General features: G+C 37.8%; 1 protein-coding gene across 7 annotated transcripts in view; it reads left to right on the forward strand.

The window, feature by feature from the left end:
• Nucleotides 1–18,835, forward strand: part of LPGAT1 (lysophosphatidylglycerol acyltransferase 1) — a 65,803-nt gene that overhangs the window by 18,359 nt on the left and 28,609 nt on the right. For all 7 annotated transcript variants that reach the window (XM_012781671.3, XM_075997078.1, XM_075997077.1 and 4 more), the window contains one exon: nucleotides 17,722–17,840. In XM_012781671.3, coding sequence (XP_012637125.1) covers nucleotides 17,722–17,840 — 119 coding nt within the window. The remainder of the gene's footprint in view (nucleotides 1–17,721; nucleotides 17,841–18,835) is intronic.

Consider the following 18,835-nt stretch of genomic DNA (forward strand, 5'->3'; position numbering starts at 1 on the left):
GACCTGAGGAATAAGTAGGAGTTGGCCAGGTGAAGCTAGGAGGAGGGACAGCATGTTCAGGTAGTAGAAAAGGGTTCGTCATATGTGAGGAACAAAGGGAAGGCCAGGTTGGCTGTAGCGTGGAGGGCATGAGGGCCAGAGGAGCAGGGTGGGCTGGGGAATCTAGTGAGGCCAAATCCTCTGAGGCCTTGCAGTTCATATTAAGGATTTTAGCATTTATCTGGAGAGGAAACTACTGAAGGATTTAAGAATGAAAATGATGAAATCAGATTCTTATTTGTAATTCTCTACTCTGACTGCTTTGTGGAATTGGATCTGAGAGAAGTGAGAGCGTGTGTGGTGCAGAGACCCTCTGGAAGATTCTCACTGTCTCCAGGTGAAGGTGATAGTTGGTTGGTCTAGAGGTGATGGCAGTGGAGAGGGAAAGAAGTGAACTAATTGGAGAGTTTTATAGGAGGGAAAATCGTGAGGACTTGCTGAGGATTAGCCATGGAGGATGCAGTAGAGGGACAGGTGATGGGGATGGCCCTGAGGTTTCTGGTGGGAGATGCTGGGTAGATGGGGAAGCCCAGAGGTGCAATGTTGAGAGAAAAGATTGTAAACATTTGGTATAAGGTAAATGAGAAATACGTCCAGGTGGAACTGTGAAATAGACATGTATGTACAGTCTGGAACTCAGGCAAATTGAGCTGGAAAGAGAAATTGGGAAATTATCTGTGGTATTTAAAGCTGTGGAAATGGATGAGATCACACCCAGGGAGAGCAGAGTACTGAGTAATGACAGGCCTGGTCGACTCCCAAGGGAATGCCAACATTGGGAGGTAGAAAGAAGAGGATGGCACAGACTTAGGAGGAGTGAATAGAGAAGTAGAAGGAATGCCTGCCTTAAGAGTATGGGGTCACAGAAATCAAGTGTTTCAAGGCAGGGGTCTGCTCAGTGCTGCTGAGAGTTTATATTTTGTAAGATGAGAACTGACATATCTTTTATTGCATTTGACAAGAGCAGCTTCCTTGGGGTGGCAGAAGTGGAAACTAGATTGGGGTGGGTTGGAGATGAATGATGAATGAAAAGGCATAAAATGGAAGTAAGAATGTATGACTCTCCAGAAATTTGGATGTGATGAATAAAGATGATGATAATTGTAGGAGGGATGTATGGTCAAGGGAAGGCATTTTGTTTTGCTTAGTTTTGTTTTATTTTATTTTTAAGATGGAAAAGTCTGCATCCTGACCCACTTAGAGTTGTACCTAATGAAACCAGGGTCAGCTATTAGGTCATTAAATATGAAATGTCTGGTTTCGAATAAAAAAATGTGGTTTATTATCCCACAGTCTCACTCTGTTGCCTGGGCTAGAGTGAGTGCCGTCACAGCAACCTTAAACTCCTGGGCTCAAGCAATGCTTCTGCCTCAGACTCCTGAGTAGCTGGGACTACAGGCATGTGCCACCATGCCCAGCTAATTTTTTCTATATATATTTTAGTTGGCCAATTAATTTCCTTCTATTTTTAGTAGAGACGGGTCTCGTTCTTGCTCAGGCTAGTTTCGAACTCCTGACCTTGAGTGATCCACCTGCCTCAGCCTCCCAGAGTGCTAGGATTACAGGCGTGAGCCACTGTGCCCAGCCAGTTTTGCCATCTTAATGGTAGCTTGGTTATGCCAGCAGTGAAGAAGCCTGGAGAGTGAAAGGCATCTTCCACAGCTCATTGAGAATTGAATATTTTTCCTCGCAAGAAGTGGTCCTGGAAGAAGTTGTAATCAGTTGGTGTAAGGTGTGGTGGATACCAGAGAGTTTCCAAGTCCAGCTTCTGTAGTTTGAGCAGTGTTGTTCATACCACATACGGTCAAGCATTGTGTTGCAGGAGGATTGGCTTGTCTGTGTTGACCAATCTCATCGTGTTGCAAGAGGATTGGCTTGTCTGTATTGACCAGTCTCAGCTGTTTAATCGCAACCATCCTCTTCATTTCATCCAATTGGTTACAGTAGACATCTGCTGTAATTGATTGACCAGATTTCATGAAAGTGTGGTGGATGATACCAGCACTGGACCACTAAAAGGATACCATTAGCTTTTTCTGATGAATATTTGGTTTGGACTGTGTTTTGGCACTTAATCTTTATCTAACCATTATGCCGAATGCTTGCAAATGTCAAGGAGTATCCACTTCTCATCACACGTAACAATACAGTGTCATAATGGTTCACCTTTATGTCATGACAGCAAAGAAAGGCAAGCTTCCAGACAATTTCTTTTCTGACGTTCATTTAATTCATGTGGTACCTATCTATCCAGCTTTTTTACATTGCTGATTTGTTTCAAATGGTCCAAACGTGTTAGAATAGTAATGTCAAACCTTGCTGCTAATGCACGTGTAGGTTGAGGTGGATTCGCTTCCACTATAGCTTTCAGCTCATCATTATCCACCTTGGTCTCCTGTCGACCATGTAGCTCATGTTCAAGGTTAAAATCACCAGAATGGAACTTCTGAAGCTATTGATGTACTGTGTGTTCATTAGCCACATCCTTCCCAAACACTTCGTTGATATTTCGAGCTGTCTGTACTGCATTGGTTCCACGATAGAACTCATTTTCAAAAATAATACAAATTTTTTACATATCCATGGTTTTACAAAAGTTGCTCTAAAAAATTTTTGAAAAAAAAAAAGCCAAAATGTACGTTTGAAAGACTGAGGATGTACCTTCACAATAAACATAAAACAAGAAGTATCAAAGTGAAGTGTCAGAGACATCAACTATCAAACTTAGTGCTTAAGGAAGTCGGACATATCATACTTAATCACCTAATACTTACATAGCTAGTGTATTTAGGACACTCTTCTTGGTGAAGATTGAATGAGAGAATGCATATCAGAGCTGCATACATGGAAAGCACTTAGTGTTGGCTCTGGTGGCAGAGATATGCAAAGAGGTCCAGAGCCTCCATGATCTGGTCCTGTTCCAAACGTTTTATTTAGTAAGGCTGCTATCCTGAAGCTCCTGTGCATTGTCACATTTACATTCTTCCTCTCCCTAAAATCTGTTCTTTCATTTCTTTGAAAATTTTTACCTGCCTGTCTAACTCTGTGACACCCTTCCCCACTACTCCAGTGTCCACTGTTTTCTTCCTTCTGAACCTCTTTGGCATCTGTTCTGTAATTGTGGTTCCTAACCATTGGGCTGAGATTTCCTGCAGTGCTTTGAGTTGTCTCAGGGGGTCAGGAATCCATATGCATATTAAGTACCATCTGTGGATGAATAAATAACATGTCTTATAAATATGTGCTGATGTTTTTCAAATGTATGTGTCTGCTGTTTTGATTAATAAGAAATCCTTTAAACATTATCGACTTTATAATCACATCCTGTTATAGATATTTTCACTCAAGGCTAAAAGAACTGCTATAGAGGTCCTCCACAGTTTTCCACCTTAAAAAAGAATGCCTTACTTGAAAAGGTTAGGAATCACTGCCCTACAACATAGGACATTCAGAATTCTGCTTCATGTTCCTCACTATTATTTTACCTTTGCTGTTCCTGTCTTTTTAACTTGTTATTTGCTTAAGGGCAGGGGTTGTGGTTCTGTCTTTTTCCTTATACCTTACAGCAGAGATTGACAAGCTACAGCCCTTGGGCCAAATCCAGCTCCAGGCCTTTTTTGTAGTTCCCTCCAGCTAAGAAGGTTTTATAGAACATTTGCAATCCATCTGATGGCAGGAAAACACTAACTCTGAACCCCAATTAAATAAAATGTTACCTCTCCCAAAAAAGAATTCCATTTTTCTTATTAGTAGACCTGTATTCTAAAAAGTTGTATTCAATTATTAATTTTTTAATTTGAATTTTGTCAATAAAAATCTTGTAGAAATTTGTTAGAAAACAAATTTGTTATGTAGTACCTTAATATCCTCAATTTCGCCTCTTGGCCTGCATAGCTTAAATGTTTACTATCTGACCTTTTACAGAAAAAGTTTGCCGACCCCTGCTTTATAGTAGTAGTTCCCTACACATCTGAATAATTTGAGCTTTAAATAAGTAAAAGTATATGTTTATAAGTATAAATATATATATAGATTCCTCTATGCTGCAGATTCTGATTCAGTACATTAGGACTGGAGCCTGGGATCCTGTATTTTTAACAAACTGTTGAGCTGTTTGAGAATCACTTTTAATACATTCATAGGGTTCAACCCCAAGAGATAATGAAATGAATATTGAGTTATATATCAGAGGATGACTTATTCTTTTACTTCAACATTTAGTAGCTATGAGACCTTACCAAGTAACTACTTGTTCTGCAGGTTTTAAAATTTCTAATTCTCTTATTTATAGTAAGTTTTGCTTTTGCTTTACTTTCTACAGTCATAGTTCTTTTACCTTTTGGAGTTCATTAGAACCTCTTTCAGAATCTGATCAAAGTTATGGGCCCTCCCCCTAGAAAAGTGTGCCTGTACTAGTTTCCTGTGACTGCCATAACAAATTGCCACTGAAGTGCTTAAAGCAACATAAATTTATTCTTTCTCCGTTCTGGAGGCCAGAAGTTCAAATCAAATCAAGGTGTCAGCAGGGCCTTGATAATAGCACCCCCCCCCTTTCTCCCCAGGGGAGATCCCTCACCTCTTCCAGCATTTGGGCTAAGTTTCTGGGCTTGTGGCTGCATCACTCTGTCTCTGCCTCCAGGGTCACATTGCTGCCTTCTCTTCTCTGTGTATCTCTTTTAAGGGCACTAGTCATTGGATTTAAGGTCCATCTGGATAATCCAGGATAAGCACCTCCTCTCAAGATCCTTAACTTAATCATATTTTTTCTTATAAGATATCCTGTAAAAGGTAACATTGACAGGTTCCAGGGATTTGACATGGATATCTTGGGAGGGGTAGATTTTGGGGCTTGCCACAGAACGCTTTGCACATGCTCACAATTTTAGTTTCAAGGGGGCACAACTCTTTGAAGTCCATTTACAGACCCCGTGAACCTAAGAAGGTTTGGGCTCATTTTCAGTGATAACCTATACTGTGCTCTGGTTATGTTATCTCTTCATTCTCCCCTGTCTCTGTGTCATGTCCTTACATTCGTCACCCTATTAATACCAGTCTGGAAATGATGCTTTCACATTGTGACCTTAGATTCTTCCATTTATAGTTTGCTCTTTGAGTTAATTTTCCTGATTCCTTTAGGAACTGTTTATCCTCTGATAAGACTTATTGTTAAAGCCTTTCCCAAGCCTTTTTATACTTCATTCTGCAGCAGGGAGTCTAACTTCTGTGCAAACCATAGATAACTGGCAATGCCAGGGAGAAGAGAAACTACCTTGATTGAGTACCTGGTGTACCTGGCCTTTTAGCAATGCTTATCCCTGGCTTCTCCTTTAATACTGAAAACAATCCTATGAGGGAGGTGATATCACTCCACTATGCAAATGAGCAAATGAAGACTGGTGGAAATTAAGTATCTTGCTCAGTGGGGGTGAGAGAGCTAGCAAGGGGCAGACTGGGTTTTTGAGTGAAGGTCTTGTCCTCTAAAGCCCACATTATGTTTGTTTTACCATGAAAACATAGTGCACTTCACTTTTAGTTAAATGTTAGTAATCTCATTAGGCAGGGGCTAGCTATGCTTTAGTTTCACTGGATTTTGGTCAGATTTTCAGTGCTTACTTATAGTATTACCTTGCACAATTATCTTCTCTGATCCCTAGCTTTAAATAAGACTAATACCTGGATGGTATGTCTTTTAGGGCTGTTGTAGAAATTGAGAAAATATGAAAGAAAGCTCTTCCAAATAGAAAAACTTTACTAATATGTAGTACAATTAATTAACTCGTATTTCATTTGATTATATTTTTAGTACTTTCTTTTATCTTCCTAGATTTCAAAATTTGGGCATGTGGCCAAGCCTCAAACCAGAGGATACATTAGCCCCCACTATGGATTTCTTTGCTTAAGATCTCTGAGACATTTGGCTGGTATGAATGCTTGTATTCTTTTTTTTTTTTTTTTTTTTTTGAGACAGAGTCTCGCTTGTTGTCCAGGCTAGAGTGAGTGCCGTGGCATCAGCCTAGCTCACAGCAACCTCAAACTCCTGGGCTCAAGCAATCCTGCTACCTCAGCCTCCCGAGTAGCTGGGACTACAGGCATGCGCCACCATGCCCGGCTAATTTTATATATATATTAGTTGGCCAATTAATTTCTTTCTATTTATAGTAGAGACGGGGTCTCGCTCTTGCTCAGGCTGCTTTCGAACTCCTGACCTCGAGCAGTCCGCCCGCCTCAGCCTCCCAGAGTGCTAGGATTACAGGCGTGAGCCACCGCGCCCGGCTGAATGCTTGTATTCTACTTCTTGCTTTTTAATTTTAAGGGCCATCTCCAACTTTGTCTATCTCATTTCCACTTAGGATGTCTATATTTGTGATAGCTTTCTGAGCAATTCTCTTTCCTAGGTCAGTTTTTAACTTCTCTTGTTGATTTAGGAATGTGCTATGGGGACTCTTCCCCATTTCTTTTATCCCCCTCCCCTAATTTATTCACAGCCGCTTTCATCTATAGTTAGTCTCTTATCCAAGGTTAATGTCCCGTCTTTCTTGCTTCACCTCACTAATACCATCTCCTCTCATTGCTCTTATCTTCCAGGATGTAAAGACATTCTCATCCTAAAAAAAAAATACCCCCATTTAATAAACAACTACTCTCTCTTCATTCTCACAGTTCTTCATTCCTTCCCTCTGTACCACATATTGTTGGTTCCTTTTATCTACTGTCTTTTTGATGTTTATGAGGTAATAATGTTCCTCTTATCAAGAGCCAGTCCCTTTGTTTGGATTCCATTCTTTCCTGCTTGCTCAGGAACCTGCCTCCACTGTTAATGTCCTCTCTTTAACATTCATAAAATCTCTCGAATTTCCAATTACTCTTAAAGGATTGGAGGATATGGCAGCCTGAATCCTCCTTCCCAAATATCAGCAAGAGACTGGAGCTGAGTAGTGGCTGCCCTCTTCCCGTGGGGCATGCATTCTCTAATCACAGTCCCACCACTCCCCATGGCCACGTGGGGAGCCTACTTCCCCCAGTTGTCACCTGCATGGTGACAAAAAAGGAATTTTATATTCTCTAGCCTAAATTATAGTATCTAACTTTTAAAAGTAACTCTATAATCTGAGTTTGTCTTTACAGATAAAGCCTTATTTCCTCCTCTTCTCAGTACCAACTATCTGTTCCAAAAAGTCTCTCTCCAGGCATGTTCCCCCATGACTTTGGTATCTCTTCCATTCATATTTCAGCTCACATTGATTTCTTCTTTTCCTAGCTCCTGTGGTACTTATTTTCATGTGTATTGTATTATTTCCCAGTTTGTCTTTTATTCCTAATAAGTGAGCAAACTTCTTGAGGGCAGGGATCATATTACCTCGGCTGAAAGGTTTGCTTACGTTTTATATGGAAAAAAGGGTATCTTTATAAAAGTAAAATCGTACAACTAAGCAAGATGCTGAAAATGACAAGGAACAGCATATTCAAAATTCCAGTCTCGTATTGACTGCAGAGCCTATACATCTGTTGATTGGAAAGGCTGGCAAAATTTCATCCACTATTTAAAATGTTTATCTGTTTCTTTCCTCTTTCCTTCCACCCTCTCTGTTCCCTCACTTTCCACTTTCTCTCTCTCTTTTTGCTAAACTCATATAGTTGAATTTCATAAGTTACAATTACTTCATAGAATTCCAATATACTTTTATATCTTCCACAGTGGTAGGACCGTGTGTGTCTATGAAGAGAATTAAAACCAGTTGAATGAATGAATACATCAATAAGTGCTTTGGGGAATAGTGAGCAGGAGGTGATGTAAATTAATTATGCTTACCACCTGTGTGTTTTTCTTTGCAACTAATTCAGTCAGGCAAGGAGGAGCCATGGAATTCTGTTTCTTACATTTGATTTAAAATACCTGTGAAGCAAGTGAGGGGTTTGGATTAAACTATCTCAAAATTCGTTTCTCACTCTAAATTTCTTTAAGGTCAAAACCCCTGCTGGATATCATAGTCCAATTCTAAAGCTTAGAGCTCTGGTAACAAAGCAGAGAGGTACCTATGTTGTATACTTATTTTTTGGCAATTTGGTGTAATCCTTTACCTTTAAGAAAAGTTAGAATTTCTCTTTTTCTAGTAACTCATTTTAGGAATCTCAAGTAGATACTAAATTCCATTACTTTGTTAAAATTTTCCCAATGGAATAAAATTAAAGTACCTTTGATTTAAATTCTAATCTCTGAATTCAGTGGAATGTTCTGTTGGTCAACTTTTAGATAAATGAAAGGAGCTATTTAAAAGATTGAGAAAACAAACCTTTGAGCAAATTGAGGATTTTGCACAGGTTAAAGTACTATTATTGGGATGTCCACTCTTTCCACTCTTCCAACTTGTATGCTTTTTATTTCTTTTTATTATATTAATAAGCTAGACTTTTTTTTTTCCTCAAGCAGAGTCTTGCTTTTTTACCCTGGCTAGAGTACCGGGGAGTCTGCCTAGCTCACAGCAACCTCAAACTCCTGGACTCAAGCAATCCTTCTGCCTCAGCCTCCTGAGTAGCTGGGACTACAGGCGTACACCATCATGCCCCGCTAATTTTTTCTATTTTTAGTAGAGACGAGATCTCATGCTCAGGCTGGTCTGGAACTCCTGAGCTCAAGTGATCCTCCCGCCTTGGCTTCCCTTGCCTACCCAGAGTGCTAGGATTACAGGCATGAGCCACTGCCCCTGATCCTGTAGTGAGCATTAGATTTAAGCAGAAGGCACACAGTAGGTCCTCAAGCAATCAAATCCGTTATTACTGTCATGTTAAGAAACAGTGTGAATAGGGAGCTTGCTGCTGATAACACACACTTGAGAAAATGGTGCTTAAGTATGTTAAGAATCATTCTTTTTTAGTTTAAAAAATTATCTTACACATAGAAAAATAACTAGGAGATACACTAAAAAATTTTAATAATGTTTTCTTATCCCTGGATAGTCAGATTTGGGGTGATTTTTTTTCTTTGTATTTTTTGGTATTGTTCTCATTTACTATAATGAACATATTTTAATATTCAGAAGGCTAACCCATTTTAGAAAAGATTAGCTCTCACCCTATTTTAAAATAATATTTTAAAGATAAATATTCTAATTTATATTTGAATTTTATTATAATTTTGGTTATATCAGTTTTCAGTTTTTATTTATTATGAATATATAAATTTATTTATAGCTGAACCATGTATAAAATTGTTATTTTTACTTTCCTGAAGTTTTACCTAGATTTAATAATTTTTGTTTTTTCCTTTCCTTCTCTATGAAACGATCAGTAGTTCACCCCCAATTCCTTATTAGTTTTAGATCTCTCCTTAAGTCATTCAGATGCTACTCTGTTAATTTCATCTTTTTTGGAAGGTCTTTTTGGGCAACTTCTAACTTGTTTCAGTTTGGACTGGTTATCCACTGAGCCTGGTTTACAGCTAACATTTTGATTGTCTCCTTTCCCCTATCATCCTGGAAAGTCTTTTTGCCTCTTCTGGGTTGCATTCCTCATTTCATATGTGATATGTCTTTCTCTTTCTTGGTTTATTTCCTCATTTTAGTGAAGCACATCATCCATTATCTTCCTGAGAGCACAAGGTTAGTTTTTTAAGATGTTGCACGCTAGAAAATGTTTTTCTACCCTCACACCTGATTAATAGTTTGGCTGGGTAGAAAATTATAGGTTGGAAATAGTTTTCCTTTAGGACAAGGAGTTCAATCTGTAACTGACTGTGAACAATCAGTTCAGATAACTCACTACCTTCAGAACAGCCTTTCTTCAGGATTTTGGAGATAAAACTCTACAATCTTTTAGCTTTCTATAGCTATTGAGAAGTTCAAAGTCATTCTTATTTCCTTGTCTTTTGTATGTATTCTCTTTTTCCTGTCTGACAGTTTTTGGCTCTTGTCTTTGATTCATTGTTTTGAAATTTCATGAGGATGTATAACTTAGTATGGGCCTATATTTGTCTACTGTGCTATAGTTATTAGATGTCCCATGTCAATCTGGAAATCCACAACCTCAGATGTTCTTTAATTATATCTTTGACTTCTTTTTCTCTGTTCTTTTTTCTGGAACTCCTGCCATTTAAATGTTAGATTTTGTGGAATGGCCCTCTAATGTTCAAGTCTTTTCTCTCCTTTTTTTTATCTTTTTATCTACTATTTGGAAGATTTTCCTAACTTTCTCTCTCAGTTTTTCTATTAACACTTTTATTTTCACTGTTATGTTACTTTCCAATAGCTTCTTTTTTTTCTTATCTTATGGTTGTCATCATAATCTCATCTTTTACCTCAATATAGATATTAAGGCTGGTGTCTTTTGAAGTTTTCTTTTTTGTGTGTTGTCTTTGTTTCCCTCAGATTCTTTATTTTTCTGTTTGTTTTGCTATCTCTTACATTAAGGACTTTTTTCCATGTATCTGTTAATATATGATTATATAGGGGAGGAAAAACTTCTCTGCCTTCTTAGGTTTTGTGTCTGGGGCCTGTGACTTAGCTAACAAAAGACAGATGGATAGGAGAAGATCATAAAAAGTTTATCTGATGTTAGTATTTTTATGTGGCACAGGGGGCTTTATAAAAAAGAAGTAAAAACTCCTAAGAAGCACTTAGATTCAGGATCTAACCATATTTACCATTTTAACAAAGGGTAATAAATTGTAGAGAAGTGACTAGATGAAGGAAAGGGGTTTGGGCTTCTAGGGGCAGTAAGTTGTGGGAACGTGAGTAGGAAAGATATGGGGGAAACTAATGGAATAAAAGGGTTATTTTGGTGAGGTTTGTTGTACAGACTCATCTTCATATCGACTTCCCATTTTCAGTGATAGAAATGTTTTCTTCTTCCTGATACTGTAAGAGTAACTTTCTTAAGGGGAATTTATGCCTTGCTTCTAGGCAGAGAGGGGAAGACAGAGATCCCTTCCTATATCTGCTATTTCTCAGTTGCCATCAGCAAAATAATCTATGTGTCATAATAACATATTTTAGGGTGCCATGGTTTTTTTTTTTAATTTAAAAATTTTTGAATTTATTTAATTTTTTAAAAATAAAGAAAAAAATTTTTTTTCATTCAAACTTGTTCCAACAAAGCCTCCAGAAGGGTGCCATGTTTTGATCCCCTTCAACTATTTGTTCTTGTTTTAACAGTAAAGGATTAAAATGTTGATTAGTAGTCATGCAAGTGGCTAAAGCTGGTCAACATTGAGCCTAATTGTAGGGTGATCTGGTTGTAACATTTCATTGGGGAAGCACAGATGATAATATTTTTAAATTTTTCCTCTTGAGCTGGTCAGATTTCTTAGAGAAGATTCTTCCAAACTCTTAGCGGACATATCCTGGGAGCTGAGTGGGTGAAGGGGAGGGGATCAGAGCTGGATCTTTGTTTCCAATAAGCATTTGTTTACTTAGAAGTAATATTGTTAGGGTGATTCTCATTTGTTACTCAACCTCACCCTGCTTTTACCACTGGCTTATATTGACCTAATTGTTTTGAACCTTTTAACTTAGTGGTGCTCAAATGGGATGGGAGGGGGGAGGGGGGATGTTTAGAGTTACCTTTTGGATTGTAACAGACTATTGGCTAGGAATGCTACAGGTTTTGCAATGGAAATGGATATGGAAGGAAAAATTGCTTCCCCAGAATGGCAATAGCTTCCCATTTGAAAACAGTACAACTTTAACTTAAAGCAAATGTCAATATCAGTTAATGACCAATTATTATTTTCTGCTGTTCCTTAATTCATGCTTGCCAGTGGTGATTCTGATTTTAATATTTGAAATCAGAATTCTGGAGATTTCTTTTAAGTCAGTGGCCAGAGTAGAAGTGAGAAAACTAGTTAGGATGTCACTACAGAAATCCAGAATCCAGACCAGATTTATTGGTGGCTGGGACTATGTGGTAGTATTAAAGAAGGAGAGACATAGAAAATGCAGGATACGTTTTGGAGGTAGAGTCTACAGGACGTAGAAATAGATTTAACGGAGATAGATTTAAGTGGAGGATTGAGGAAAGGGAGGAACAAAGGTGGTCTTAGGTTTTGTCTTAAGATGACTAGGTGAACAAGGGCATTCTTTGCTAAGATGGAAAGACTAGGGAAAAGAGCCAGTTCTATATTGAGTGTATTATATCCAAGATGTTGCTTCAGTGCTCAAAGACAATCTTGATTTTTTTCTTAGATAGCCATTACCTCTTTAGATTGGGTTGTTAGTCAACTGTCATTCAAAAAACACTTTATTCTTTAGGTATTATACTTCTCTACCCCTCCTTATTGCTGCCATCCACCAACCTTACTTGTCGAGGACTTTGAGGCTTGGCTTGTCCACCCTACTCTGTGGCATAATCGGGCAACTTTAGGGGTGACATGGGCAGTTTATCCAAGTTCCTGTCCTCAAGGTTGTCTGACCTGGAGCATGCTGGCAATGACAGTATGATATAGTGGTTTTGCATCCCAGTTCCTCTACCTCCTAAATGTATAACTTTGAAAGCAGTGCTTAACCTTTTGTGTCTCATTTTCTCATTTGTAATCTGGGGATGATAGTAACTGTACATCCAAGATTTTGTGAAGATTAAATAAGAAAATAATTTAAAATTATTTTCTGTTACTGATTACTAGGCACATAACATTCCATAGATGTTAGGTATTAAGATTATTACTTGTATATCTATTTAATAATATATGCCACTATTTTTTTTTAGTTATAAATAGTAGCTTCAAAAGCTACACCTTGAGCCTCACCCCCTCAAATTTCCACCTCTTAAATGATAAGTGCCATAAAAAGGACACTGATCATGATTTCCTAGTGTATTCAGGATAGTTGCTTTAAAAAAATAAAACTTACCAACACTTCAATTCCAGTGGTTCTTTTTTTCTTTTCTTAAGATAGAGTCTCACTTTGTTGCCCAGGCTAGAGTGACTGCTGTGGTATCAGCCTGGCTCACAGCAACCTCAAACTCCTGGGTTCAAGCAATTTTCCTGCCTCAGCCTCCCGAGTAGCTGGGACGACAGGCATGTGCCACCATGCCTGGCTAATTTTTTCTATATATATATTAGTTGGCCAACTAATTTCTTTCTATTTATAGTAGAGATGGGGTCTCGCTCTTGCTCAGGCTGGTTTCCAACTCCTGACCTGGAGCAATCTGCCCGCCTCAGCCTCCCAGAGTGCTAGGATTACAGGCGTGAGCCACCGCGCCTGGCCTCCAATGGTTCTTATTTCGAAGTGTACATCAGATTCACCTGGGGGCTTTTCAAATGGTCTGGGCCGCCTTTCAGGAAGTTTGAATAGAATGTTGTGGACATGGGGGTGACATCAAGTACCTTAATTATAGTTGCCCTCACTCTCTACTTCTAGGTAATCACCTCCTAGCTTGGCTTCCTGTCCTTACCAGTCTCCTCCCCAGTAATCAGTACCTTAAGCCACTTTCTCATGGCCATTCTTAATTATCATCCTCACTCCCTTTCTCTCTTGCCTCATTTTCTCCACTAACCCCTAGGCTTGGATAAACCCAGGCCAGTCTGCCTTTAACCTGGGCTAATCAGAGCCACGGTTCTTTGAGCTATGTGAGACCCATTCATGGGTTGTTTTAGCTATTTAATCTTTACTATTCATATTAGAATATCAGACTTAACATGACACAGTAAGCATATGGCTCTTTTCATTAATAGTGATTCCAAAAGTGAATTCACTGTCATGTAGTCCAATTACCCGGGATCTCTATGGTGCTATCAATTATATCTCATTCATTTTCACAGCATGTTTGAGTGGTATTAATATTATTAATGTTTCATAAGTGAGAAAACTAAGGCACAGAATGGTAAAATAGTTTGTGGCATCAGTTTGCAGGCACTAATTCTTCTTGAACTTTAAAAGGTAAGTTATTATGCTTATGTATTAAGCAACCTGTCTTCTCCACATTAATTCTTTTTTGTGGGTCAGCATAATTGCTTTAGTATCACTGTGTTTAAGGAATTTGTGATGGATTTTTGTTGTCTTTATTTTCTTTTTGAAATGTGAACTGTCCTGATAATTCTAATTTATAACTTTTGGAGAAAATGTATTGATATATAGGGGTGTGTGTGTGTGTATAGTTAGGTGATAATCTTTAGCTTTGGCTTTTAATAAGAATGTTAAAAATTCATTACAACTAGAGAACTTTTTTCCAGTTTTTATTCTGTGGCCCTTAATTCCTTTTGGAAATAGTGGACCTGACCCAATTGTTTGTTTTGTTTGTTTGTTTGTTTGTTTGTTTTTGAGAATTTATTTCACAGAACAGTGTGTCAGGATATTTTTGTCCTTCTAATCAAGTGCAGTGTTAAGAACTGTCAGGCTTCTGTACTTTAACATGTGAGTAATCCTATCCCTCAGTTAAGATATTAGCTTTGTTATATTTGCTGGTCCTGCAATAGCAGGTCATGATCTGAGGAACATGGCTACTTCACATATTAAATAAATTACTTTTTTCTACAAACATTTTTATTTTGATTTTGTTAATTACTTAACTTTCCAACAGTGGTCCTTGAAGTATGTTCTAAAAGAAGAATACCCCATATATTGGAAATAAAATTTGTTGTTGAATAAAATTAGGATTATTAAAAAATTCAACATGGCTTTATTGCTATGTCAGGATGATTTCTTGATTAAAAAGTTGATCCAGCTACCTTCATTTCTTTGATTTAGCATGCCATGTGAGTCTTGGCAAGTTGGCATTTAGTCTGAAAATAAATTTTAGCTAAGTTCTGGTTGAATGATAAAACATGGATTAACTCTTAATGATTATACTTTCAAAGTATTTAAAAATGAACATTAAAAACCATTTGTAATACATAATGTTAGATGATTATTAAAATATTCTAGATATTAAATAGTAAAATCTTTTCCCATGCTTGATAAGAAGACTGTAATTTGGAGGGAAAAGAATGGAAAGGGGAAAATTAAGGGAGGGGTTATATTAATTTCTTAGGGCTGCCAAACAAAACACCACAAGCTAGGTGGTTTAAAACAGCAGAAATTTATTCTTTCTCAAGTTTCAGAGGTTAGAAGTCTGAAATTGAGGTGTCAAAGGGCCATGCTATCCCAGAAAGCTCTAGGGGAGGATCTTTCCTTGCCTCTGCCCAACTTTTGGTGGTTGACCATTATCCCTGGTGTCCCTTGCCTTGTATGCACATCGCTCCATCCTCTGCCTCTGTTGTCACATGGCATTCTCCCTGTATGTCTCTGTGTCCACACTTCCTGCTTCTTATAAGGCACTAGTCATGTTAGATTAGGTTAAGGGCCTACCCTAGTTCAGTATGACCTCATCTTAACTTGATTCACAAATTCTAGACACATAGGAACTTTTGGGGTATACTATTCAACCCAGTACAGAGGGATCCAAATTTATGTTATGATATTTAAACCAATCTCACTTACTAGATTTATCTGCTTTATATAAAGCAAGCAGATAAGACACATTTTATATAAAAACTTATTTTTATTTACAGTTATATTCATATATATGCTTTCCTACTATGTGGGTCCAGGTATCTAGTATTTTCCATTCATGTAGCAGAGATTGCATTAAATGAGTATTTGGTTATGTAATATGTATTGGTATAGATGTGGAGCCAGGAAACTTTCCACATTACCTCTTAGTAACTCAATATTTATAGAACCAAGCTATGCTTTTCTTGAGAGTTTTAACTGCTATTCACTTTAGAATAATACTGAAATGCTCTTCTATGTTTTATATCCATGACACCTTATAGTACCTGATGCTGATTTATTGAATGAAGAGTTAATTAATGAAAGAATGGGGTGTGTGTATGTATATGTGTGTGTCTCCATAGAAGGGTGGTCAACAGGGGCATGATACGGGGAGTTTTCATTGAGCAAATATATTCTCCATTCTTTAAATGCAACTGGTGGCATCCTTCACCCTATTCTACACTGTGCATTTATTACTTATATCATTCCATATTGGTACGTAAGTGCTTTGATTGTGTAATATTCCATTGAATAGATATATCATTATTTAGCTAGTCTTCCTTTTTAAGATTTTTAATTGTGGTAAAATATATAAAATTTATCATCGTAACTTTTTTGAGACAGGGTCTTGCTGTGTGACCCAGGCTGAGGGCAGTGATATAATCATATCTCATTGTACCCTTGAACTCCTGGGCTCAAGCGATTCTCCCACCTCAGCCTATCAAGAAGCTAGGCATGCACCACTACACCTGGCTAATTTTTTTTTTCTTATTTTTTGTATAGTCAGGGTCTCACTTATGTTGCCCAGGCTAGTCTTGAACTCTTGGCCTCAAGTAGTCCTCCCTCCTCGGCCTCCCAAAGTACTGGGATTACAGGTGTGTGCCACCACCACTGGCAATCTTAACTATTTTTAAGTGTACCGTTTAGTATTGTTAAGAATATTCACATTGTTATGCAACCATGTCCAAATTTTTTCCATCTTGCAAAACCGAAACTATATACTCATTAAACAAAAATTCCCCCCTCCCTCAGCCCCTGGCAACCACCAATCTATTTTCTATTTCTGTGAATTTGAGCTGGTCTCCCTTGTTTAGTTGTTTTCATCTTTGCTTTTACAAATAGTGCTGTAATAAATAGCCTTGTATATGTGTCATTTTGCACATCTGTAGGATGAATTCCTAGAAGTGGAATTACTGGGTAAAAAAGTTTGTGCATTTCTTAATTTTGAAATACAGTGCAAAATTGGCTTCCAGTGGACCACCCCACCCTTATTTCATTAGAACTGTTACACACAGGGAACTTGACGTGAGGGTAGAGTTAAAGTGAATGCTAATGTAGAGTCAGCCTTTGGTAATTCATGTCAGGCATTTGAGGAACCCTAGGTGTTTCTTTGTAGAATCCTGATGCTTGAAAACTATGCTCAGTTTTATTTTTTCCATGAAGTTTATTTACTATAAAATGAGGCATAACTACATAGAAATAGCACTATTTTCCTTAGAGTATACATACAGGTTTTGTTGCAATGACTTTTCATCTGGTGATTTTAAATAAATTTGGCATTTTTATTAGTTTTCTTATGGTGAAAATGCATATTTTTATAATTCTTGAACATTTTTGTATAAAGTAGAATTTGAAGGGTTCAGGGAACCACCTACCATTGATGATCAGTATCAATAGTTCGAAATTCCCTTTTCCAGACTTTTTTCAGTGCATTAAATAACACATAAATTGTATTCCTTCTTTTAAAAAGTGGGATTGTGCTATGTATACTGTTTTGTGATTTGCTTTATTTAGTTAATAATATGTCTTTTTTGGGTTAGTGTATAGTGATACCCTCCATTCTTTTAATAGATGTATACTCTTCTATTATATCATACTTTTCTTGTTCATTTCCTTGTTGGTGAACATTTAAGTTGTGATGAACATTTTCATACCTAAATATCTTTGTTTATTTGGACAAATGTCCTATAGGATAAATTCTAGGAACTAGAACTTCTAGATCAAAAGTATGACCATTTTATATTTTAATGGATAATTTGGGGTTCTATAAAATGTTATATCAATGTTCTGATTTTTGTAGGAAATAAACTTAGTCTAAACTTTGAGAAATTTTAGCTAGTTGATGTGTCATCATACATGCACATCATTTATTGCTAGTATAAGCTTTTTAGTAATGTAAAAATCTTTAAAATGACACCTTTGAAACTTTTTATTCTTACAGTGATGGAATGGGGTGAAGATATTAAAGCAATTTCAAAAGATGAAGCAATGATGCTGGTGAATCATCAGGCCACAGGAGACGTGTGCACACTGATGATGTGCCTGCAGGACAAAGGACTGGTAAGCCATCCTTACGGCAACAGGGAGGCATCCCAAAGGTGAAAGTTAACAAAGAATCAATTCAAAAATCTAACTATGGTTTGGAATATGGACTTCAATTTTAGCATATATACTTTTCCTGACAGTTTAGAAAATATTAAAAAATATGTATATCATCCTAAATCAAGCCAGGAGGGGAACTTAGATACTTAAAAATAATAAATGGGATAATGTGAATTATATTTCACTAAAACTTTTAAAAAACGATTGGGATGAAAGCAAAGTTAATGTAGTTCAAATGGAGGGCTGCTCTGAGGTGAAGTGGTGGAATACCAGTTTGAAAAATACAAACACAAAAAGCAGTATTGAGGCCGGGCGCTGTGGCTCACGCCTGTAATCCTAGCTCTTGGGAGGCCGAGGCGGGCGGATTGCTCAAGGTCAGGAGTTCAAAACCAGCCTGAGCAAGAGCGAGACCCCGTCTCTACTATAAATAGAAAGAAATTAATTGGCCAACTGATATATATATATAAAATTAGCCGGGCATGGTGGCGCATGCCTGTAGTCCCAGCTACTCGGGAGGCTGAGGCAGAAGGATCACTCAAGCCCAGGAGTTTGAGGTTGCTGTGAGCTAGGCTGACGCCACGGCACTCACTCTAGCCTGGACAACAAAGTGAGACTCTGTCTCAAAAAAAAAAAAAAAAAAAAAAAAAGCAGTATTGATATGGCACACACCTATAGTCCAAGGTACTTAGAGGGCTGAGGCAGGAGGATCACTTGAACCCAGGAGTTCTGGTCTCTAGTGTGCTGTGCCCGTTGGGTGTCCACATTAAGTTTGGCATTAGTGTGGTGACCTCCAAGGAGTGGGGAACTACCAGGTTGCCTAAGGAGAAGTGAACTGGTCCCAAACAAAGCAGTTCAAAACTCCCATGCTGATCAGTAGTAGGACAGCACCCATGAACAGCCACTATACTCTATCTAGTCTGGGCAACATAGGTGAAACTCCCTCTCTTAAAAAA

This window comes from Microcebus murinus, chromosome 23 (assembly GCF_040939455.1).
Source record: "Microcebus murinus isolate Inina chromosome 23, M.murinus_Inina_mat1.0, whole genome shotgun sequence".
Lineage (NCBI taxonomy): Eukaryota > Metazoa > Chordata > Mammalia > Primates > Cheirogaleidae > Microcebus > Microcebus murinus.